The sequence below is a fragment of the Orycteropus afer genome, unplaced genomic scaffold (assembly GCF_000298275.1).
Source record: "Orycteropus afer afer isolate SDZICR_OR568_19922 unplaced genomic scaffold, OryAfe1.0 scaffold00032, whole genome shotgun sequence".
NCBI lineage: Eukaryota > Metazoa > Chordata > Mammalia > Tubulidentata > Orycteropodidae > Orycteropus > Orycteropus afer.
The window spans coordinates 5,030,570-5,056,426 of NW_006921619.1; the positions used below are offsets into that span (position 1 = coordinate 5,030,570).

Genomic DNA, 25,857 nt, shown 5'->3' on the forward strand with positions numbered 1-25,857 from the left:
AAAAACCTCACATAAGACTAGAAATAGAAGGGAACTTCCTCAAGCTGATAAAAGGCATCTGTCAAAAACTCATACTTGAAGGAGAAACATGAACTCTTTCCACCAAGATTGGGAAAAGACAGGATATCAGCTCTCACCACTTTTATTCAACTGGAAATTTCAGCCATTAAAATAAGGCAAGGTATACAGATTAAAAAGGAAGAAGTAAAACTGTCGCTATTCACAGATGACATGATTGTTTTCTATGCATATTCTTATTGTCAGTTATATATTACAAATTCCATTCATTATAGGGTTAAAAATTGCCTAAGACAATTATACTCAAAACTACTACATTGCCAAGAGAAATTAACGAAGAGTTAAATAAATGGAGAGTCATAATATGTTTATGAAGATTCACTACTGTTCTTCCCAGATTTATCTACATATCCAGTGCAATCCCAATCATAATCTTAGCAGAAATTGATAAGGTGATTCTAAAACTTAAATTGAAATGAAGAGGACATAAAATAGTCCAAACAATCTTGGAAAAGAACAAAGTTGGAAGACTTACACTACCTGCCCTTAAGGCTTACTAATAAGTATCATAATCAAGACTAGTTGGCATAAGTGTAAGGACTTAGAAACTTTTCAACTTTTCAAAGAACCAACTTTATCAGACCATTGCTAGCAGCATCTTCTGGACCTTTTCAAGCTCCTTGTTGTTGTTGTTGTTATGTGCTGTGGAGTTGGACCCGACTCATAGAGACCCCTCCTTGGATTTCCGAGGCAGTATCACTATGGAAGTAGATTGCCCCATCTTCCTTCTGAGGAGTGGCTGGTGGGTTTGAACCACCAGCCCTCTGGTTAGCAGTCCAGTGCATTAGGCACTGCGCTACCAGAGCTCACTTCAAGCCCCTTAATGGGTTCTATTTTATGCTAGTGTAATTGTGTATTTATATTATTCCTCTACTAGACGACAAGCTTCTCCTTAACTTCAGGCACTCAGTTTTACATGACTTTATAAGTCCTCAATCTTCACACTATGCTGCATCTGTTGTTTATTTTAAAGGATATAGTTAAAACAATGATCATTATGCATCTTCAACAACCACCATCTCAACCTCATAGGTGTCGATGAAACATGAAAGCCACAACTTCCTTCCCCAAACTACCTACCCAAGGCAGAGATCTGGTTGGTTTTTGGTGACACCCATTTTGGGGAGGACTCAGGATGGGGGGCCACAGGTTGCACTGGGCGAGTCTGTTTGGCTGCCAATTTCTTCAGGCTCACTTGCCTTTTGTCAAATATTTCCTGCACATCACTCAGCTTCTGCAGGACTTTCTGGGCATTGGCCTGCAGAAACAAAACAAATCATGAGCAGGTATCTCTACACTGAACCCAAAGACCTGAATTCTTCCCCTTCTCTGATCTTCCTCCAGCCTCCTCCTACCCCATCCCTACCTTCCTCAGAAGACCCTATTCTAGGTGTTCATATGCAAATCTATCTTGTTTTCTAATGCTGCTGTAACAGAAACACTACAAGTGGGTGGCTTTAAAAGACAGAAGTTTATTTCCTCGCAGTTCTGGAGTCTAAAAGTCTAAACCAGAGTCTCAGCCATGTTGATTCCTTCCTTGTCTTCAACCCCAGGCCTTCCTTGGGTATTGCAGATCCTCACATGGCACCTGATTCCCCAGTATGTTCTTGGCTCTGTGCCATGTCTGATCTGCCCTTTTTATAACTCAGAAGTGATGAGGTTTAGGACCCACCCTTATTTACATGAACTCATTTAACAGAACAAAGAAAACCCTATCTATTCTCAAGTGGGATGACATCCAGAGGTACAGGGGTTAGAATTCTAACACATATTTCACCTAGAGGTACAGGGGTTAGAATTCTAACACATATTTTGGGGGACATAATTCAATCCATAACAAAATCATTCTATGTATTGCCTTGCTCCAAAATTGTGCTTTTAAGAGTCTGCATTTCCCATTTGACTGACACTTGAGGACAATGAGGCAATGATTATATCCATTTCACTACCGTATTTCCAAGGCCTGGAACACTTGGATAAGCAAAAAAGAAACTTACTGCTATTGAGTCAGATCCGACTCATAGTGATACCTCCTTGGGTTTCTGAGGTGGTATCACTACGGAAGTAGATTGCCCAATCTTCCTTCCAAGTAGTGGCTGGTGGGTTTGAACCGCCAGCCTTCTGGTTAGCAGTCAAGTGCCTTAGGCACTATGCCATAGTGCTTGGGAAATATATGTTGAGTGCATAAACGATCACTAAGCTATGTCTATGAATGGTATGAAAGGATGCCACAGGCCACTGGTGAAGGACAGTAGGCCAATGTATAAGACAGGAGGACTTGAAAATAACAGAGGCACCCTGAATAAAGGCCCTGACTGAGAAAAGACTTTATGTGCTCTGGGGAAAAGAATTGGCTAAATTCTGAGGCAGGATCAAGAGAACCACGGAGTACTTGGAATAAAAAGGATATTCACTTAAACTTTATTCTGTGTGACTCCTCCTCTCTATACAGGTAGAAGAGCAATAAACCAAAGAAATACAAGGAGAAAGATGAAACTCACAGGTGTTCCCTTAACCTGATTACATATTCTATGAGACTTGGGAAAACAAGAATGAAACAAAGCCCAAAATCCTTGAGTTACACCAGGGCTGAATTCAGCCGAATCTATTTCTGCCAGCCTTCCATCCACCATGATATCCCTCTGTTGTTGTTGTTGTTATGTGCCATCGAGTCGGCCCCGACTCATAGCGACCCCTCCTTGGGTTTCCAAGGCAGTATCACTACGGACGTAGGATTGCCCAACCCTCCTTCCGAGGAGTGGCTGGTGGGTTTGAACCGCCAGCCTTCTGGTTAGCAGTCCCTCTAGCCATGTTATAACCATTCTGACATCCTCTGATGGATGATTTTAACCATCAAAGAAGGGACCCAGAATCAGAACACTCTTACATCACAGCCAATTCCATGAATGCAGGTTCAGAACATACCCAGGGAGACTATGAATTTTGTTGTTTTTATGCTAGGCCATCTTCTGAGTGAAAGAACAAGGAGGATTCCTCCACCGGAGTGTCAGCTGTGTAACAACTATTCCTTTACGGGCTCAGGACCCTTTGAATGCCAGCCTTTGGACCAGGATTTGGGGCTGGTCTCATTCTTTGGAAGCTCTCAGAGTTTAGACCTCCACTGGCCTACACAGTAACCACTAGCCATATGTGGCTATTAGGGAAGTGAAATGTGGTTAGTCTGACTTGAGATGTCCTGTAAGTGTAAACTACACATTAGATTTCAAAGACTTTGTATGAAAAAAGGAATATAAAATACCTCAGTGATTTTTTTTAATATTGATTATATGCTGAAATAGTATTTTGATCATAAAACCCACTCCCATTGCCATCAAGTCAATTGCACCTCATAGCAACTCTCTAGGACAGGGCAGACCTGCCCCATAGGTTTCCAAGGCTGTAAGTATTTACAGAAGCAGATTGCCTCATCTTTCACGGAGTGGCTGGTGGGTTCTAATCACTGACTTTATGGTTAGTGGGAGCTCTGGTAGCATAGTGCCTAAGGCATTTGACTGCTAACCAGAAAGCTGGCAGTTCAAACCTACCAGCCACTCCTCCGAAGGAAGATGGGGCAATCCTACTTCCATAGTGATACTGCCTCAGAAACCCAAGGAGGGGTCGCTATGAGTCGGGTCCGACTCGATGGCACATAACAACAATAACAACAACATGGTTAGTAGCCAATGCTGGAAGTGATTAAAACGACTGTACCACCAAAGCTCTTATTTTGATCACAGGTTAAATAAACTGTAAATATTGGTTTCACTTGTTTCTTTTTATATCTTTTAATGTGGCTACTAGAAAGTCTTCAATTACATATGTGGCTTGTATTACATTTCTATTGGACAGTGCTGGGCTAGACTAGGGGTTGACAAACTTTTTCTGCACAAGGACAAATAGTAAAAATTTATGTTTCTGTTGCAACTACTGGAATCTGCTGTTATACATGAAAACAGCCATACATCATACACAAATGAATAAAGTGGCTATTCCAATAAAACTTTATTTACAGAAACAGGTGGCAAGTGAATAAGGCTCTCTGGTTATGGTTTGCTGACCCCTAGTCTAGACTAAGCTCAGGGTCTTTTCAGAGAATATACTCTCTGGTTTCAAGAAGCTTAGTTGTACAGTAGACTAGAGGTTCTGACACCAGAGCTACTGAGTCAAAGTCCCAAAAGAAACCAAAATTGAGACACAGGTGTTAATTGCTGCAGGACAATTAAAGAATCTGACTGACGGCCAAATTGCTGTGGGCTGTTGAAAAGTGGGGCTCAGGCCAGGGTCTAAGGGTGGCACCAACATCCAGAGCCAAGGGCCCACTGTCCAGAATCCAGAGGGTGGAGCTGCCACCCAGATGGGCTGGGGAACAGATGATTATTTCCAACCTTGAAATTCAATGAGATTTGCTCTGCTGGGCTTTGGACTTGCTGAGTATCCATGACTCCTTTTTTCCCTCCCATTTCTCCCTTTCAAAATGGGACTGTGTTCCACCCTGTGCTTTGGAAGTAATTAACTGGTATCACAGGTTTCACAGGTCCACAGATGGTGAGGAATTTTGCCTCAGATGGAACACACCCAGAGCCTCACTCATACTTGATTCAGATGATTCAGAAGATGAGATTTTGGATTCAGAGTAGATGCTGGAATGAGTTAAGACTTTGGGGATGTTGGTGTAGGATGAATGTATTTTGCATGTGGGAAATTTGAGGGAGGGCAGAAGGTGGAGCTAGGGATTGAATTGTGTCCCCCAAAATATGTTGAAGTCGTAAGTCCTGTACTTGTGAATGGGATCTTGTTGGGGAAGACAGGAAAATACACTGAAACCTGTGACAGCTGGAACTCGACAGGACTGCCTTGTTTGTCTGAGATTCCCAAGTTTTCTGCCTTTGACAAGGTGCAGTCTTTTACCACTTTTCAAGCACTCATTTTAGTGAAAAATATTTGAGTTTTCCTTCTGATAGGCACCTGCCTTATATAGGTTCTGGCTTTCATAGATTTTACTACCAGTTAAGTAATACCAGAGTAGAGTGGGTCTTGGTCCTAATCTCTCCTGAGTGGTGTCTTACAAGAGGGGAGAACAGACACAAAAGAGAGTCACACAGAGGGGAAAGACATCATGTGAGGACCAGTGTACAAGCCAAGAAATGCTAGGGGCTACTAGAAGCTAGACAAGAGACTAGTTTGTCTAGTCTCTAGACAAGAGACAAGGAAGAATCTACTAGAAAGAGACAAGGAAGAATCTTCCCCTAGAGCTGGCAAAGATAGCATAGTTTAGCAACACCCTGAATCTGGACTTCTAGCCTCCAGAACTTCAGAACACTTTGTGGTAATTTGTTATAGCAGCCCTAGGAAACTAAGACAGGTCCTTGACTCAAAAAAGAAAAAAACCCACTGGCATTGGGTCAATTCCAACTCACAGTGACCGCCACGGCATTTTCAACACTGTACATCTTTACGGAAGCAGATCACGTCATCTTCCTTCCGAGGAAGGTTTGAATGACTGCCTTTCTGGTTAGCAGCCAAATGCCTTACCCACTGCACCACCAAAAGCAAACTCACTGCCATCAAGTTGATTCTGACTCATAGAGACCCCTTTTGGGCTTCCAAGACTGTAAATCTTTATTAAGGAAATAGATTGTCCCATCTTCCTTCCACAGAGCAGATGGTGGGTTTGAACTGCTGACCTTCTGGTTAGCAGCCAAATGTATTATCCACTATGTCACCAGAGCTCCTGACTGCACCACCAGAGTGCCTTCAAAAGAGGCAAAGAAAGTCCTAAAATAGAGATACACATGAAGTGATGTGGATCTAGAGGAAGGTGTAGTATCCACAACCCTGCTGCCTCTTGGGAGAGTGCTCTTCTCAAAACGCAAATCCAGTCAAGTTACCCTCACACTTAAATCTTACAGGTGGCTTCACAGTGCTGTTAAAATAAAGACCAAACAATAAACACTGCAATAAATAATATAAATAGATAGATAGGTAGATAGAATGTGAAACTAAATACATGAAGACCAAACTCCTTAATGTAACCTACAAAGTCTCACCTCGCTGCCTCTTTCTAATCTCATTCCAAACACTCTTTTCTCTCTATCCTCCACCAACCCTGACCTTTCAGTTCCTCACTTGTGCTGGCTCCCTCCAGCTCTGCTCCCACCTGGTTAACTCTTCATTTCCCAGGTCTTGGGTCACTCAGCACCTCCTAGGATCCTTCTCCAACCCCCAGTCCAGATCAGGTTCCTCTGTCACATGCCTAATAGGACGCTGGATCCCTGGATCCTTCGTTCAGAGCACTTATCTCAGCTTGTAACAGAGGTTTGTGTGATTATTTTGTTAATGCCAGCATCTCCCACTAAACCATAAGTTCATGAGGGATGGATCCATGTCTACTTCTACTGATTGCTGTATCCTCAGCACACAACATGAAACATTAGAGATGTTCCAAGTGTTTGTTGAGAAATGAATGACTAATGACATTTGAGGCAGACTATGATGGATAAGTTTGCCAGGAAGCACAGGCCAGGAGTCTAAGAAGCCACGCAAGGGCTCAAGAACTGGTTAGTCTGCTCAATATATGCTATTTGTTCTTTCTTACTTCCTTTCTTTCTCTTTTCCTTTATTTTCTTGTTTATCTTCTACCTGAACTTTCTTAAGCAATAAGTAAAATCCTTCACATATCCCTGTCCCAAGCACAAGGTCAGAATAACCCAGAGACATTACCTTTAGGTCAACGGTGAGAATCAACTCAAACTGGTTGTAAAAGTCCTTGGGGCTGGGCAACTGGTACTCCTTGGCCGTGCCCAGGAATGTCTCAATGTCGTTCAAAGCAGTGTCAACTCCTTCTCGTGACTGGCACTTGTCTACAGCTTGGGAAGCCAAGAGGTAGATCCCTGCTTCACACCACTGCCTGACCTTTTGAAAAGAAACACAGTGCCCTGTGCAGTTAGCCTGACCACAACTCAGCTACCACAGTCCCCAGGAGGGTCCAGCTCACCAAGGATCTACAAAGACTCTGAGACAACAGGAAACCATCCTGGCACAGCATTCAGTTTAGGGGTCTAATCACTATAAATAAAACTCTGAGGTGGACAGGCCCAAACCAATTTGACATCTGACCATTTCTCAGGAAGTCCCTTGGTCAGTACAATGAATATAGGAATACTTTGTTTTCTTGTGCTTCACTTTATTGCCTTTCGCAGATTTTTACAAATTGAAGGTTTGTGGCAACCCTGTGTCGAATAAATCTAATGGAATCATTTTTCCAACAGCATGTGCTCACTTTGTGTCTCTGTGTCACATTCTGGTAATTCTCACAATATTTTAAACTCTTTCATATTGCTATTGCACACTTAATAGACTACTCAACCCAACCAAAAACCCACTGCCATTGAGTTGTTTTCAACTCACAGCAACCCTCTAAGACAGAGTAGACCTGTCTCATAGGGTTTCCAGCGCTATAAATCTTTATGGAAGCAGACTGCCTCATCTTTCTCCAGAGTGGCTGGAGGGTTCGAACTGCCTAACTTTTGGTTAGCAGTTGAATGCTCTAACCACTGCACCACCAGAGCTCTTTATTAATAGACTATCGTACAGTGTAAACATAACTTTTGTATGCACTGGGAAACCAAAAAACATGTATGACTGGCTTTATTGTGTATATTCACTTTATTGCAGCAATCTGGAAGCAAAGCTGTTTTATCTCAAAGGTGTGTCTGTGGTATAAACAATCTTCGCTTTTCCACCAAAAATAATTGCAACATCCTTGGGAGAAGATAGTTAAGTGTTTCTAAGGCTAGTCTAACCTCAGAGAAATGTAACCTAAGACATTTCAGGTTTATCTGCTGGGCCACTTGTCTTGCATCTTAATGGGTTTACAAGAACATAGCACGATTGATGAGATGTTAGATCTGGCCTCTGTGTGCCTTTTTGGGGAAAGGAATGTCTCTTTAGGGGAAAAAAAATTACTTTCCTCTTTGGATTTCCAGGCTATCGATCTGCATTTATTGGCATTGTGTTTCCTAGGGAAGTATCCAAGAATGCAAAAGTTTGTAATTCAGAATAGCAATACCCAAACCTTCCTGGACCCTAGGATGGAATCATATAGGTGAATTAATCTAATTCATTTTTCAAAAAATACTTGCTTTCTTGTATCTTTCTTCTTTGAACCCCACTAAGACACCTGAACAGAAAGATATGGGCCCTTTGTGCTGCCAGAATATTTATAATAAAAACAAGCTCCCAGTATAAGTGCCTAAGTGCATACCCATTCACTGTGGGATCTGAAAAGTTATTAAACAAAAACAAACAAACAAACAAACAAAAACTATACAGAGAGAAAAGATCAAAAGGGAGCACTCCAAAGTGGTTATTCCTAAAAGGGAAAATTATAGACAATTAAAATTTTTGTCTTCGTTTTATCCTAAATTGCCTTTACTGAATAGATACTACTTTTAGAATAATGACAAAAGTAATAACAATATTTTAAAATTAATGATTACCATTGTGTGAAGATAGGGAAGAATGTGTCGGAGTTCATAAGTAACTTTTTTCCTCTTCCTTCCTACATCTTTGGATTTTTAAAATACTACAAAGTCATGCTTTGATATATATATTATGGAAAGTTTCTCTTTAAACATCATGCCTAGTCTGCAGAAAACTTTAACTGGACTCAAACTTCCAACCTTTTCAGTTAGCAGCTAAGTGTTACTGTTTGCACTGCCCAGGGACTAGCCCTAAGCTATTATCTCTGGAGCCTGAATGGGGTAAGAACAGCCGCTGGTTATTCGAGAGAGTGCAGCACATAAAACAGGGTGTGCACCAGCCCCCTCTGAGCCATCTGCTCCTGAACAGCTGTATTTCATTGACATTATAACCCCTTTGGCAGTGGGATGATGTAAACAGACTGGAATGGGTGCCCCCAGCCACACAGGAGAGAAAGAGCGGTGGTGATGGAGAATGCTGACTCATGGCCACGAGCCTTCCACTGCTTGGGAACAGCTGACAGGGAAGATTCCAAAAGTCTCTGCTCCTGCTTACTGGAAACTTGCTCCAGAGATCACCACTGAAAGGTGCCAGGGTCTGTACACATCCTACCTTGTGGAGACAGTGTTGTTGAACCCAAGAAGCCTGGGTTTTGGAATCTGCCAGTGCTGACTTGAAATCAGGCTTCCCCTATTCACTCCTTGTGTGGTCTTGTGGTTTTTGCACCACCTGCACATGAGTACTTGACCAAAATACTGATTCCAGGGCATCCTCCCAGACCCACTGAATTTGGATCTCCAGAGTGGTATATCTGGGAATTTGCAGTTATTAACACGCTCATCAAGTAATTCTCATGCTAAATTTTTAGAACCATTGACTTAACCACTCTGAATATCAGTTTTCTCCTCTATAAAATGAGGCAATTAATAGATTCCTGGAAGAACATCATGAGGACTAAAAACAAGCAACAGTTGTCAATGAGTTGATTCCAATTTATGGTGACCCTTGTGTATCAGAGTAGAACTGTGCTCTCTAGGATTTTCAATGGCTGATTTTTTGGGAGTGGATCACCAGGCCTTTCTTGCAAGGCACCTCTGGGGGAACTGGAACCTTCAACCTTTCCCTTAACAGCCAAGTGCATTAACGCATCACCCAGCCACTCCAAAGGTTAAATTGATGACATAATTATGCTTTTGGTAGGAACAGAGCATAAGCTTAATAAATAGTAGAGGGTATAATGGCCATTATTACTTACCAAACCAAACGCACTACCGTTGAGTTGGATCCAACTCATAGCGACCCCTCCTTGGGTTTCCGAAGCAGTAGCACTAAGGAGGTAGATTGCCCAACCTTCCTTCCAAGAACTGGCTGGTGGGTTTGAACTGCCAGCCCTCTGCTTAGCAGTCAAATGCCTTATGCACTACGCTTAAGTGTCTCTAAAAGGATTCACAATCTTTTCCCATAATATGTTGTTGTTGTTGTTGTTATGTGCCGTGGAGTCGGTCCTGACTTATAGTGACCTCTCCTTGGGTTTCTGAAGCAGTATCACTATGGAAGTAGATTGCCCAACCTTCCTTCCAAGGAGTGGCTGGTGGGTTTGAACTGCCAGCCTTCTGGTTAGCAGTCAAGTGCCTTAGGCACTATACTACCAGATCTCCTTCCCTTAATATGAGGGAAACCAGAAAAACCAAACCCACTTGCCCTTGAGTCAATTCCAACTCACTGCAACCCTGTGGGACAGTGTAAAACAGCACCAGAGGGTTTTCAAGGCTGTGATCTTTATGGAAGTAGACTGTCACATCTTTCTCCCACAGAGCAGCTGGCAGGATTGAACCACTGATTTTTCGGTTAGCAGCTCAGCTCTTAACCACGTTGCCATCAGGGCTCCTTATACAAGGAAAGCACTTTGCAACTCTAGTGCTTGTACTTGATTCCCTGTACTCCTAAAGGGGAATCAAGAAATATGCTACAGGGTCAGGCCAAAAACACTAGTCAGGTGTGGATCCACACAGTGAGAAATGGACTTTCATTAAGTCCAGTAGGATGTGGTGGAACGGCTGGGGTACTGTCTACCTTCAATACCCCGACTCCCAAGAACTGCACACTTTTTAATGCTTTCTGAGCACTTTTTCACGTCTAGTACTTTATCCCCTCACCATTCATATCAGGCAAGGGAGAGGCAAGTATGTTTCAGACCATTTTACAGAAAATCTTGCAGATACCATGTTCATGGCTTTGTTCTGCTCACCTTGTCCAGCTGTTTATTCAACTCCAACGACTTCCTTAAGATGTCCTCTTTTTTCTTGTTTTCATTGATGAAGTCATCGCAGAGGTGCCTAAGCTCCACACACTTGGGCCTAATGGTGTCTACTGCATAGTGATGGCTTTGGATGAGCTGGTCCCCAAATAGTGCACAGAGTCGGGCCTTTTCCAAGGGCTCCTGCGAACATCCACAGTCAGTAAACAGTCATCAGTCGTTGTGAGGCTGATTCAACCAGGCACGGCTTCCTGGCACTGTGAGTGAGCCTAAAGATGCCAATGCATGCCTTCGGCTGAGAGTTTGAGGCTGGGGAGTCTGGGGAAGCTCTGTGGTTATTCAAGTTCCCCAGGAAGTCTAGCCTAGTCCACGGTCATCCATACTCTGAAGAACAGTAAGTCATTCATTCAAATATTTGTTGAGTTCTGAGCTAGGCACTGAAGATATTGTGTTAACAAGCCAGACATTTTCAATATCTAGAGAACTCAGGTATTAAATAAATTATAAAAAACAATAAAATTATGACAATTGTGATAAGTTCTAGGGCAGAGAAGAGTATGGAGTCTGATAGTGCACATAATGAAAGATTCTAAATTCCCCTTTTGACTAAAGAGGAAATGAAGATGGGCAGACACGTGTGGGTGGTGAGCTTAAGTTGAGAAACTGGCAGACATCTGCTTTGGTCAGTTCTTTGGGACTCATGAGACTTCAGACATATGCTTATCTAAACTCACAACTGTCAAGGTCTTTGTCTGCTCTGATCCTATTTGCCTCAGCAGAGTTCATCCACCTCATCTCCTACTTCTCTCTGTATAGCTCATTTTCTTCTAACCACATGTACCATGCCCTTTTTTCTGTTTTTCATTCATTCATGCATTTGTTCATTATATGTTATCGAATACTGGCCATGTGCCAAGCACTCTCCTAGAGGCTGGGAGGTGTCCCCTCATGAAACTTATATTTTAATGGGAGATACAAGCAAGAAACAATTACATAAGTAGATAATGTAGTATCTTAGATAATGATGAGTGCTATGGAGAAAAATAAAACAGAGAGGGAAGCAGGGGTTGCTGGTAGAGGATGTGCTATTTTAAATAGGGTGGTAACAGAGGGTCTCACTGAGAAGGTACTGTCTGGCTGTCCAGAAAAGAGCTAACAGCAGGGTTGAGACTGCTATCCTTAGAAAGGTCTGCTTGCAATATTGGCCTTGGATAATGGCAAGGAATTTAGATTTCAGGAAATTTCCCATCATTCCCTGATAAGAGTATCTCACTGTGCCTAAACTGTTTGTACAAAGAATATAATTTAGACCAAACCTCTGCTTTCCCTCTGGGAGTCTAAAATTTTGATTCATGCCATGCAGGCTGTGCCTACGTGACAGAAACCAAACCAAACACATTTCAGTCAAGTCTAGTCTGACTCAAAGCAACCCTATAGGACAGAGTTGAACTGCCTTACAGAGTTTCCAAGGCTTTGATCTTCATGGAAGCAGACTGCCAAATCTTTCTCCTTCAGAGTGGCTGATAGGTTTGAACTATTGACTTTTTGGGTAGCAGCTGAGCACTTTAAACATTGTGCCCCCATGACTCCTCCCTAAACCCAAACCCAAACCAAACTCACTGCCATCGAGTCGGATGCAACCCATAGCAACCCCTCCTTGGGTTTTTGAGGTGATATCACTACAGAAATAGATTGCCCAACTTTCGTTTCAAGGAATGGCTGGTGGGTTTGAACCACCAGCCTTCTGGTTAGCAGTCAAATGCCTTAGGCACTACACCACCAGAGTTCCTGAAAATCTAAAAAATAAACCTCTGCCATCGAGTCGATCCAACTCACAGCAATCCCTATTGGGTTTCCAAGGTGGAAATAGATTGTCTCATTTTCCTTCCACAGAGCAGCTAGTATTTTTGAACCACCAACCTTCTGGTTAGCAGCCAAATGCCTTACCCACTATGCCACCAGAGCTCCTTCCCTACATGAATAGCCCCCAATAAAAATTCTAATGAACTTCCCTGATGACAATATTTCACAGTGTTGCTATAACTCACTCCTGGGGGAATTAAGTGTGTCCCATGTGACTCCACTAGAAGAGAGCTAATGAAAACTTGTGCCTGGTTTCCCCTAACTTTGCACTATGCACCTTCACACTATCCCTCTGCTGATTTTGCTTTGTATCCTTTCACTGTAATAAATTATAGCCATGAGTATAATTATATGCTGAGTCTTGTGAGTCCTCCTCATGAATCTTCAAACCTGGGGGTGGTCTTAGACATATAAACCAAGGCCTGTAGTGAGAGAGCGAGCCATGCAGTACCTGGCTGCAAGGTAGGTGCATGTTTGGTGTGTTCAAGGTAGCAGGAGGGAGGACAGTGTGGCCACAGCAGTGGGAGCAAGGGGGACAGGCACAGGGGTTGCAATCAGGGAGGAAAGATGGGGATCGGATTGGGAAGGGATTGGACTCTATTGTATGCACTTTGGTTTTTACTTGCTGTGGTTTGGGAAGTCACTGGAGGGTTTTGAGAAGACAGCCTCACTTATATTTTTAAAAGGATTGCTCTGGCTGTAGTGTTGAAAATGGTAGAGCAAGGGAAAGCAGGGAGACCAGTAAGAGGGCTACTGTAGTAATGTAGGTAAGAGATTTGGCTTAAACAAGGCCGGTAGCCAAACTAGTTTCTGTCTCAGGGTCCTTCCCTACAATGCTCTTCTCTGGGTCATTCAAGTCTAAAGCTCATGAGTCATCTCCTCATAGGGCCTTCCCTGATTACTGTCTAAAGTAGTTTCCTGCAACCTACCTACCCAGGTTGTCTGCCAGGGAACCTCACTAGAGACTTAGTGCCCAAAGGTTTCTCACTTACTTTGTTTTAATTTATTTTTGCAATGCTTAATGAGATGGGCTCAAACATACCAATGATCATGCAGATGGCACAAAGCTGGGCAACATTTCATTCTATTGTGCATATGAACACCAGAAATTGGAGCCAGCTTTACGGCAACAACCAACAGCAACATCAACAACTTCTATCTGAAAGTACCTTCATAGTTTAATGTCTGATTCCTCCCTCCTCTATCCACCCACTTAGTAGGCATATAAAAAATATTTAAGCAACAAAAGGAATGAATGAACTATATGATGCAGTGATCTGGGTGGCTGGAACTGTGTGACGCACACGTCGCCTTTGAGTCAGCACAGATGACTGCCACATTCCCAAATGTCTCTGGGAACAGAGAGCCCAAAGTACTCTTGCTGACAATTTCTAGTTTCCAGTGTGCCACTTTGCCTTGTTTTAGTTTTTTTATGGTAACATAAGAAGTCATGATGACTCTAGGTAGGACAAGTTGTCCCTAAGACTCTTAACTTGCAGTGGTTCATGGTTTCAACAACCTCAGAAACCTACAGCCATCAGTCATGAAGTCCCACAGAGTCCACATCCTTACTAGTATATTTTGAATTCTGATCTCTCCCACCAAACTGTCACTGACTTTGTTTAAACCTTCATGCTTTCTCACCAGGACAACTGGTCTCCCTGCTTTCCATCAGGCTCTTCAATTCATGTTCCATGCTTCTGATAAAGCAGCTATTCGACCACAATGTCTTATCATGTCTACATCACTCTCAAGTTTTAATTCCTTTCGGCTCTCTACAGTCTTTTTTTTTTTTTTTTTAACTTTTATTGTGGTGAAAACATACACAACACATTCACCAACATATCAACTTCCACATTTACAGCTCAAGTCCCTACAGTCTTAAGAAGAAGGTTCAAACTGCCAAGCAATGAACACAAGTCCTTTCATTCATTCCCTAGCTCATACCTGTGCCTCTCATTGACTCCTCCCCTTCCACTTCCTTCACCCTTATCCTCTGTTGTAACCATACTAATGGCCATGTGTTGCTGTTGTTGGGATCTCTGGTGGCATAGTGCCTAAGGCATTTGACCGCTAACCAGAAAGCTGGGGTTCAAACCCACCAGCCACTCCTTGGAAGGAAGGCTGGGCAATCTACTTCTTGAGTAATACTGCCTTGGAAACCCAAGGAGGGGTCACTATGAGTCAGATCCAACTCGATGGCATTGAGTTTGGTTTGGCTTGGTTTGGTTGCTGTTGTTGTGTGCCACTGAGTCAGTTCCAACTTATAGCAAACCTTTATGACACAGCAGAACTTCCCCATTGGGTCTCCTAGGGCTGAAATCCTTATGGGAGAAGATTGCCAGGTCTTTTCTCCCATGGAGCCATTGGTGGGTTTGAACTGCACACCTTTCAGTTAACAGTCAAGTGCTTAACCATTGTGTCACCAGATTTCATTCAACGTCAAGTCTCCACGTCTTCTCAATCTACTGTGTCTACCTAGAATGTCCCACTCATCCCTTTTGTTCCCTCATACATCCATGCTCCTCTGGCCCCAACTATAAATCAGCCTTCAGAGTTCACCTTCTCCAGGAAGCTTTCTTTGACTGTTTTACTTTGATGCCTCTCCTCAGTGCTCCCATAACACTCTGTACTTTGCTTGATCAGAGCACTTACTTGTCATCATTGCTTATCTTGTGACCATTGCTTAGCTTTGCCCACTATGCCATAGACCCTTGTGGTCATGAACAGGCTCTTATCCAACATAAGACACTACATGGCACACATTAGGCCCTGAGGGATAAATGATTGTTGTGCAAAACAAAAAGGAGTAATGATATGGGAATAAATCAAGCAATGACTTGAGAAAGAACCCAAGGATAAATGCCTAGTGAACTTGTCTTGAACAGAAGAGGCCCAGATGCCTCTCAGGGTCATCTCTGAAAGGAGATTAGAATGCTAGTTCCATGAGGCAATGATTGTTATCTGTTTTGTTCACTGCTGTGTCCTCAGAACACAGAATAGTGCTTGACATAGTAGGTGTTCACTAAATATTTGCAGAATGAGTGATGAGTGACTGAGAGACTCTCATTGCTCAGCTACTGCAGTTATAATTTAGAAAGTGTTCTATGGCACAGAATTAATCCCATAACCTCTATGATATTAATAATGACAGATAACATTTACTACAAATGAATTATATGACAAGCACGGTTCTGAACATTTCACATTGATGATTACTTTTATTTATCACAACAAATCCTTTGATATAGGCACTGTTTTATAAAACAGAAACTGAAATACAATGGCCCAAGTGACCCAGGTAGGAAAGAGAAGAGCCAGGCTTCCAGCTCAGACAGTTTGGCTCCAGAATCCAGCTCTGACCAACACACGCAGAGAAAAATGGCTACACTTGTTCTGCCAAGCATGTAGACCTCATTTGGTTGCTCAAATGTGCTGAATTTAGTAAAACATGTTGTTAGTTATGTTGAACTGGCTTCAACTCATGGTGACCCAATGTACAACATAATGAAACCCTACCTAGTCCTATACCATCTTCAAGACCATTGGCATGTCTGAGTCCATTATTGCAACCATTGTGTAGTGTTTTCCAACCTAGCAGCTTATCTTCCAGCACTATATTGGGCAATATTCTGCTGTGATCTACAATAGGATTTTCATTGGCATAGGAGTTCTGGTGGCATTGTGCCTAAGACATTTGACTGCTAACCAGAAGGCTGGTGGGTTTGAAGGAAGGTTGGGCAATCTACTTTTGTAGTGATACCGCCTCGGAAACCCAAGGAGGGGTCACTATGAGTCGGATCCGACTCAATGGCAGTGAGTTAATTTTCAAAAGTATGTCACCAGGCCTTTCTTTCTAGTCTGTCTTAGTCTGAAAGCTCTGCTTAGATCTGTTTACCACAGATGACCTTGCTGGTATCTGAAATATCAGTGGCAGTGGTTGCATTTTTTGCATTTTACCTTCCAGCATCATAGCAACACATAAGCCACCACAGAATGACAGACAGAATGGTGGTATAGGCAAACATAACCAAAAGGAAAAAAAACAAACCTACTGCTGTTGAGTCAATTCTGACTCATAGTGACCCTCATTTGGGTTTCCTAGGCTATAAATCTTTACGGAAGTAGATTGCCTCTTCTTCCTCCCATGGAGCAGCTGGTGGGTTTGAACCAATGACCTTCTGGTTAGCAGCCATGTCTTACTCACAACACCACCAGAGCTCTTTGTAGTCGTATATAGGAGCATGAAAACCTGGCAAAGAACACTTTGTTGACTTTTTTTTCCTTTTAATCCAGGTACCTGATTTCTTAAGATCAGTACAGGGTTTTTTGGATCTAAGAAATTTCACCAAAAGATTTTTTTTCTAAGTTCTCTGTGGTGACAACAACCTGCCTTTCACTTTCCATGAGGCATCTTGCCCTCTCAAACATTTGAGATGCTGAGGAAAACATAACAGGTCCTCATGGATCTGGAAAAAAGAATATATAATGCTTCATAAATATTAGTTAGATGGTACCACAGGGTGGCTGGAAGATCACTACACTGAAATGAATTGATAATAACAATAACTGTCAAATATTTATCACCTATTACCTTCCAGGCACTCACTAAGGCCTTTGTTGTTGTTAGTTGCTGTCAAGACAACTCTGACTCATGGTGACCTTATGTATAACAGAATGCAGTGTTGCCCAGTCCTATATCACTTTTATGATTGTGGCATGTTTGGGTCCATTGTTGCATGTCCTTACAGTCCATCATCTTTAAGTGATGATCACTTAATCATCACATGGACTCTCTGAAGTAGGAATTACATTCTGTTTTACAGATGAGGAGACTGTTCAGAGATGTTAAGAAACCTGACTACAGTCACACAGCTGATAGTTGTCAGAGCTCAGATTTGAATCCAGCTCTCTTTGTCTTGAAAGCCTGTGTCCTTGTCACTTTTTCACCTCACTTGATTTTCCAACATGTGCTATGAATGAAATCAGCACAGCCATTACTATTGAGTCCTTCTAGCACTTGCAAAGAACTTTACTGTAAAAAAATAAAAAAATTGTAGCTTCTTTTTTCAGCTCCAAACTGTAGTTTATTTTTTTAGTCTATATAGCTCCTGCACAAAGTAACATTCTAAAGTAAAAACGAAGTAATGGTAACTTAGTCAATAAAACCTCCAAAGTAAAACAGAGATAATGAGAAGAAATGTTGAAATCTGGCGCTCTGACACAAGCCTGTCTGGCATCTTCAAATTCCAGAAGGCTGGATAGTCAGGTGCAACACCTAATTCAGAAATTTGTTATTGTACTAACAGCTTATTTTTCCCCAAGGACTCTACTGCCATGACATATGAAAGATGACATTGTTGACTGTAGAAGAAAATGGTGAGGATGAGGGTGGTGGTGCTATCTCAGTAAGCCCAGAACAAACACACAAATAATAGCATAGAAATGGAATTTAAGTATAAGGAGGTGGGCCAGATGAAAACAGAAAGGCAGAAAGTCAATGGTGTTGACACTGAGCGATAACCACATGGAAGTTCTTTGTGTATGCTTGAAATTTTCCATTAGAAAAAAAGTCACATCCCAAGCTAGGTTACATTCCTAGGACAACAATGACCTGAGTTCCAAGCCTTCCTGTACATAGTAGAGTAGCTGCTGGGCCACAGCTTTCAGGGTAGAAGTCAAGGTTGAAATCAGGTTGATTCCCCCTGTCTAGTTCTTATGTGGTTCCTCCTGGCCCACTACCCATAATGGCTCTCAGTGAAAACTCTACAGAAAATTCTGCCTTTGTAGAGATACAAAGTGGTTTTGTAGAGATACAAGTGGTTGAAACCATTGTTTCTCAAAATTCAACAATCTGTGAAACTCTCAAACCAGAACGAGATAGACAATAGGCTGAATGAACATATCACCAGAGTCCAGTCAGTGCGTTAGCCCAGAGGTTACCATGAGCATGACATCACTGCACAGAAGGAGGAAGCTGGCAACATCCCAGAAATTAGTCTGTGGTTATGCCAGGAAAGCAGGTGACCTCTGAGCACTGAATAAAGGACAAACCTCAAGCAGATATTTGATGGATTCTGGCCACATACTACCTTTTCCCTTTAACACTTTCTGGCACAAATGAAAAGATTAAAAAAAACCAAACTCACTGTCATCAAGTCGGGTCCAACTCATAGTGAGCTCTCCTTAGGTTTCTGGGGCAGTATCACTACAGAAGTAGATTGCCCAATCTTCCTTTTAAGGAGTGGCTACGGGGTTTGAACCACCAGCCTTCTGGTTAGCAGACAAATGCCTTAGACATTACATCACCAGAGCTCCTAATGAAAAGATTATCCAAGCCCTTATCATCTAAAGAAACAATGCCTCTCGGGAATCTAAGGGATGCCATACCATACCACACTAACTGCTATTGAGATGGATCCGACTCATAGCGACCCTGCCTTGGGTTTCCAAGATGGTATCACTAAGGAAGTAGATCGCCCAATCTTCCTTCCAGGGAGTGGTTGGTGGGTTTGAACTGCCAGCCTTCTGGTTAGCAGTCAAATGCTTTAGGCACAATGCCACCAGAGCTCCTAATCTAAGGGAAGACATGCTGAAAAAGGTCTCCATTACGATAAGATAGCTTTTTTGTTTGTTTGTTTGGTTCAGCCAAGGCAAAAGACTAGGCCTCCGGTAGCATGGTGGCTAAAGCACTTGACTGCTAACCAGAAGGCTGGCGCTTCAAACCCACCAGCCACTCCTCAGAAGGAAGATGGGGCAATCTACTTCTGTAGTGGTACTGCCTCGGAAACCCAAGAAGGGGTCGCTATGAGTCAGGTCCGACTCGACGGCACATAACAACAACAACTGTATCCTTTAGAAAAAAAACTGAGTGAATAAGACATACAATGGGTTAAGTCAGTCTGTCTGGGGTCCTTGGGTCTTCTGCAGTGAATTAGTCCAGGTGGCTCAAGAACTTCGCCCATGAAAGATGGGTCACAGTTTCACAACAGGGCTGCAAATCGGTTCATTCTGTTTTGAACCCCCTGCTGAGAATTTACATTTTCACCCCAGATATACTGAATCAGAATCTACATTTTAACAAGATCTCCAGATGATTCTTAGAGACCCTGTTAGAATATAGATTCTGATTCAGTATATCTGGGTTAGAAATGCAAATTCTCAGCGGGGAGTCAAAGTAGAATGAATTGGTTCAAAGCCCTGGTTCATAGAGCTTTCCTGTGTTCTGCCCCATGACTATAGGTTCACCCTATCTCCAGTCAGCAATCTTTAAAGTATTTTGCAAGGATTGCAAGTCTAAGGAGGGGGGTAGGGGAGAGAATGTGGATTCAGTCATGCAGACTAAACACCACTATTCAAAACACAACCAGCACCCTCAAATGGCTTCCTGTGCAACTGAGAATAAAATCCAATAACTCACCAAAGACTCCAGTGCCCCACATGACCTGGTCCCTGCCCTCTCTCCCTCCTCATCTCTTCCTGGCTCACATGCTCCAGCCACATTCTTTGAGCTCACTAACCTCATTTCCACCTCAAGACATATTTGCACTTGTAGCTCCCTCTGCCATGCATGCTATTCTCCAAATCTATGCATGGCTACCCAGATCTCAGATCAAAAGTCACCACCTCAGAGAGGCCTTCCCTGATTACCCTACTTAAAGTAGCACTTCCTGTCACTTACTACATTCCTTTATTTTCTTCATACTTCTTGTTACTATCTTTTATTATTATTTATTTACTTTTCAATTATCTATCTCTTCCGTGTAGAACGCAAGTTTCATGACAGCAGGGTCTTAAGTGTCTAGTTCACTAACATAACCACAGAATCTAGAACAAGGAACACTTGTTGATGAAGGAACACCACTTCTCACATATATGTGCTATGACCATGTTTTTCAAACCAAAAATAAATAAAGGCATAGGGCTTCATGAGGCACTTTTTTTCCCTAATATATGAATTTATGTAGATGAAAACACATAAAGGTAAATAGTATCTAAATTTAAAGAGCTCTGGTAGCGTAGTGCCTAAGGCACTTGACTGCTAACCAGAAGGCTGGAAGTTCAAATCCACCAGCCACTCCTCAGAAGGAAGGTTGGGGAATCTACTTCCATAGTGATACTGCCTCAGAAACCCAAGGAGGGGTCACTATGAGTCAGGTCTGACTCAACAGCACATAACAACAATAACAATTGAAAAAAGCTAAAATTATAAAAAATTGGGGTTGTCCTGGAGAATCTGAGACATATGGTCACCACAGATATGAAATCAATGTTTCCGTCGTTTAATAAATATTTCTGATGACTCATGTGCCTTTCAGCGATATCAGAAAAAGTGCTCACTGGGCCTCCTGAGTGAGCGTCTGGGTACACAGGTGGGTTCCTGTGTTTGTGTGGATTCTCAAGCTCAGAACCCACAATGGACAGCTCTTAGAGTTAGTGCATCCTTGATTGACATTTGTGACGCATCCTCTAGGAAGGTGTACAGTTCACTGCAATGCCAATCATCTGGTTGTTGTTGTTCTTAGCTGCTGTTGTGTTCAGTCCCACTCATGGCAACCCCACGTGTTACACAGTAGAACTGCTCCATAGGGTTTTCTTGCCTGTAGTCTTCACAGAAGCAGTTCACAGGCCTTTTTTCAGCAGAGTGGCTGAATGGGTTCAAATTTCCAGCCTTTAGGTTAGAGGCCGATTGCAAACCGCTTGTGCCACCTAGGCTTCTAATTAACATGCAGATTATGATTCTGAAATGGGGCCCATGCAGACTATGATTCTGAAGTGCTGCATTTCTAGGAAGTGACACCAATGTTACTGGTCAGAAGGGCACAGTTGAGAAATAAATGTCTCCGAAACCCAAACCCACTGTCATCAAGTTGATTATGACTCCAGTAACTCCATAGGACAGAGCAGAACTGCCCCATAGGGTTTCCAATTCTGTAAATCTGTAAGGAAGCAGACTGCTTCATCTTTCTGCCACGGAGCATCTGGTGGGTTTGGACCACCAACCTTTTGGTTAGCAGCTTAATGCTTTAACCACTGTGCCACCAGAGCTCCCAATGAGTCTCTGCACTGTAAAACTATCACCTGAGAAACATGACTCTAGGTTGGCTCTTTCTGAAGTGCTAATCACAGAGGACTTGGTCTTCAAAGGTAAAAATACAGAGGACCTAATTAAGAGAAGCACAGGGAAACAGCTTTGGAAGAAGATGACTCAGCTGTCTTAATTTGTAATAAACCAAATTTGAAAGGACTTAAAATAGAATCACTCCTAAGTCCTGACTTGTATGCAGAGCTGGGGAACTATTTAATTCTGGTATGAAACTGTGAAATATATATTCCTTTGTAAGTTTGATATTTACAACTCTTAGGGCATGGGAAAATATAAAACATTGTCAATTGGGTGTACCAACAGAACTAATGTGGGTCAGTTTCCCCTTTCTAACTGTCATGCTCCAGTCATAAAACTAGTCCCTTTTTTTTTTCCTGGAGTCCCAACCTTACCACCACTCTCATCCACATATATGGGGCCCAGAGAGGAGTTCTAAGGTGCTTGGTGGGACTCTGGGATACATAATTGATCTGGTGGGCAAAACACCCCCTTGGAACTTTCTCCTCTGCTGCTCCTCTACTTCTGCTGCTGCCTGGAGTTCTCACCCCACTGGCACCTCCAGGTTTAACTGTGTGTTGTACTCCAACAGCTTTAACTCTGCACTGCTGTTATTATTCATTATGGGGCTTTATCAGCATAGCTCTTTGGGGACCTGGGCTGGGAGTAGGATGTGGCTGAAAGGGAAGGTTTGGGCATTTCTGTGCCCTTTAGCAACCTTCCAACAGTAACAAGTGGACATGCTCTGTTACTGTCCACAACTTCCTTCCCAGTACTCAAAAACGTCAAAAAACCCACCTGGCCTTTTTCCTCCAGGTCCTTGCGTTGCTTAAGAAGTTGTTCCACACGCTTCACACTGTCTCCAATGTCTGTGAACTCTGCTTGCTCTTCCAACAAATTATCCAGGACAAGTTTAACCTACAAAACACATTAAAACAGTACAGAGATAAACGGATGAGCACTTAAGATACCATAAAGGATTCAGTACTTGTATGTATCTATATGTGTATTTTTAAATAGCTCAGTAACTTTCAAATTAGGCTGGGGGATGCAGAGACACATGTAGGTGGAACAGTAGTGCGACATTCAACAGATTATCAATTGTTGTTAGGTGCCGTTGAGTCATTTTGACTCATAAGGACCTACATATAACAGAATGAAAAACTGCCTGGTCCTGAATCATCCTCAATTAGAATGGAAAAAGTGCATGTAAATGGGATTCTAGAACATTGTTACCTCACTGAAAATGTGAGAAGGGAGTCTATGAAGAAGCAAGGATATAAAGAGGGAGCTGGGTTACAGAGAAGAAGGAATTCCAATTCCAAAGGGTTCAAGGGAGAAAGAAGAACCAGAGAGGTCACTGTACCAAAAAAGAAAAGTTCTGTTGGACAAGGAAATAATACCTCACAAAAACTGTCCTCAAAGTGCTGTAGCTGTAGGCATTGGTTAAGCTTCAGGTGATGCTCAGAGCAAAACTGACTAAAGGCCTTTTCTGTTTCATCCAACTGAACTAATAATCTGTTGAGAAAGAATGAGAATATGTGAAAATGTGATAGCATTCATTTCCCAGAATTCCATGGCCTTTCGATAAGATAACACCTATGTTTTCAGTCAGCATTATAAACCATGGCATATTTCCTTCTCGTGAAAGGCTGTATCACCTTTGACTTTCTTAGGGTCAGGTGGTTTCCCCACTTTCCATTTTTAATGAGAATACCTCCAGTGCTAGGCAGGCATTTACTTCAGATGCTACTGCTGGGCTTTAAAATGTGTCCCAAGTAACTTTACTTTTGTGTCTGTTCCCTCCCCACCACCTAAGACCACAGGTGTGCAAAGCATAAAACCAAAAAAACCAAACTCACTGCTGTCAAGTTGATCCCGCCTCATAGTGACCCCTCCTTGGGTTTCCAAGGCGATATCTCTATGGAAGTAGATTGCCCAGTCTTCCTTCTGAGGAGTGGCTGGTAGGTTTGAACTGTCAGCCTTCTGGTTAGCAGTCAAATGCCTTAGGCACTACACTACCAGAGCTCCCACGCAATGCACAGCACACAGAAAAACTGTTGTTTATAAATGAAACAATACATACTACCACTTGCCTTGACATCTTAGGACCAGAGCATTTTGTAAGAGGAGTGAATATAATTCTCATAAAATGAGATCTGTAAACGGATGCCAGATGGATGCTCTGTTGCAAATATTATTCATTCTTGGCCCCACTAAGACTTAATAGTCACTGTTGCAATCTGTTCTTGGCTGTTTCAGATATTCTAGTTCCACAGATTATCTCCTAGAAAAGCAAATTCCACCCATCTCACTCACCTTCCCATAGTAGTGACATTCTCAAATTCATTGTGATTGAGTTTGCTGGTGGGATTTTTGGTGGCTGGTTCTTGGATACATGACAGCAATGTGGTCCCTTGCTTTCTAAGTAACTTCAGCTCATTCTACAGAAAGAAAAAGATAATCTCTCTTAGAAGAAATTTTTAAAAAAATTCCTCATAGAATTTGGGACAAAGAGAATAAGTATTTTTTTCACTTAAGAAATTCAGTGTAGTTTAAAATTTAATCAATTTATTGGCAGAAATTTCTTTCTTCATAGGGAATACATACGAGTGACACAAAATTCTAATTATACAACAAAATGGTATATACTGTAAAAAAGCAAGTCTTTTTTACTTCTGTGCCCTAGCCTGTCCACTGTAACTCCCCCAATGCAATTCCTGTTAGGTTTTTGTGTATCTAAAGCTGCTGTTGTAAATTAAAAGCAAAATTAGCTATATACTATGTGAAGGATGAAGAGATGGCTGAGACTGGCTATAATCCAAGAATGACTGAAAACAAGAAAATGACAGATATTGACTATTAAATGCTGGAAACTACCATGTAATTATAATCGAATAATTGCTAGCTGACCATGAGAATACTTCATCTGTTCTCTTCAATAAAGACCTGCCTCTCCTTCCCACTTGATCCCCCTTTCCAATTGTGGCTTTGTTCAATTATTGAAGGTTGGCAGACTGGCAGCAGTTACAGTTTGACATGGAAAGATGCGTACATTTAAGGCAACTCTATTCTGCTCTTCTTACATGGGACCTCAGGCTCTGCAACTGGGGAAGATGTGGGGCTAGCTCCGGCCAAATGCAACAGCTCTAGGTCTCTATTTGCATATTGCAGGTTATCACTCACTGCTCTGAGCCTCAACTACAAGGCCAAGGCTGCACGTCAAAAGAAGTGGAGCCTGGTCTAGAATTTTGCTCTCTGGAGTCGGAATTCTGTGGTTTGGTTCTTAAGTCACAGGACGCCGGTTGGTATGAGTTAGAATAGGCCCATAGTTCTAAGACTAAAACAAAACCATTGCCGCTAAGGCTGTGAACACCAAGTTTTTTTCTCCAGTCTCAGCCATCTCTTCATCCTTCACATAGTATATAGCTCATTTCCTGTGGGAAGAGTTTTATACTTTCCCAAGCTATTCACACAGAAGTCCCTGGCCCACTCATACTCAGGGCTTTGCTCCTTGTCTCCCATTCTATTCTAGTATTTACCCAATGGAAAGCTTCCATTGTTCACATCCAGCCTCAAACCTGTCCCTGGATCTCACTGATGACACTGATGACTTGGCTTCTCTCATCTAGATCCTCATAATTCTCCGGACACTCCCCTCTGGCTCTGTCCACTCCAAGTTATGCCCTAAACTAGTGACTTGGCAGGCACTTCTGCTAGGGAATTGGACATCTCTCTCTTTTTTTTTTTTTTAATTGTGATTTGGGTGAAGGTTTACAGAGCAAATTCACTTTCCATACAGCAGTTCACATATACTTTGTCTCATGACATTGACCACAGTTTATCACAATGCAATAACTCGTCTCCCACTTCCTCCCCATAGTTACGTCTTCTCAGTGTCCATCCCTCCATGCACTCCTGCCCCCTGAACTGTCTCCCTGTGCATAAGCAGCCCTTCTTTCTCCCATGATTGTTCTATCTAAGGTGTGTCTACCTCAGGTAAATGTTCAACTCATATGCCTGTCTTTTGTTTGGCTGGAAACCACAGGTGTGGGTTCAATTCCAGACCTGAAGG

General features: G+C 42.4%; 1 protein-coding gene across 1 annotated transcript in view; it reads right to left on the reverse strand.

Moving 5' to 3' along the window:
• Nucleotides 1-25,857, reverse strand: part of MCF2L2 (MCF.2 cell line derived transforming sequence-like 2) — a 334,093-nt gene that overhangs the window by 175,344 nt on the left and 132,892 nt on the right. The window contains exons 8-13 of the mRNA XM_007936022.1: nt 24,102-24,226; nt 23,186-23,300; nt 22,581-22,700; nt 10,808-10,999; nt 6,799-6,990; nt 1,159-1,336 (exon numbers count right to left, since the gene is read on the reverse strand). Of these exons, the coding sequence (XP_007934213.1) occupies nt 1,159-1,336; nt 6,799-6,990; nt 10,808-10,999; nt 22,581-22,700; nt 23,186-23,300; nt 24,102-24,226 (922 nt within the window). The remainder of the gene's footprint in view (nt 1-1,158; nt 1,337-6,798; nt 6,991-10,807; nt 11,000-22,580; nt 22,701-23,185; nt 23,301-24,101; nt 24,227-25,857) is intronic.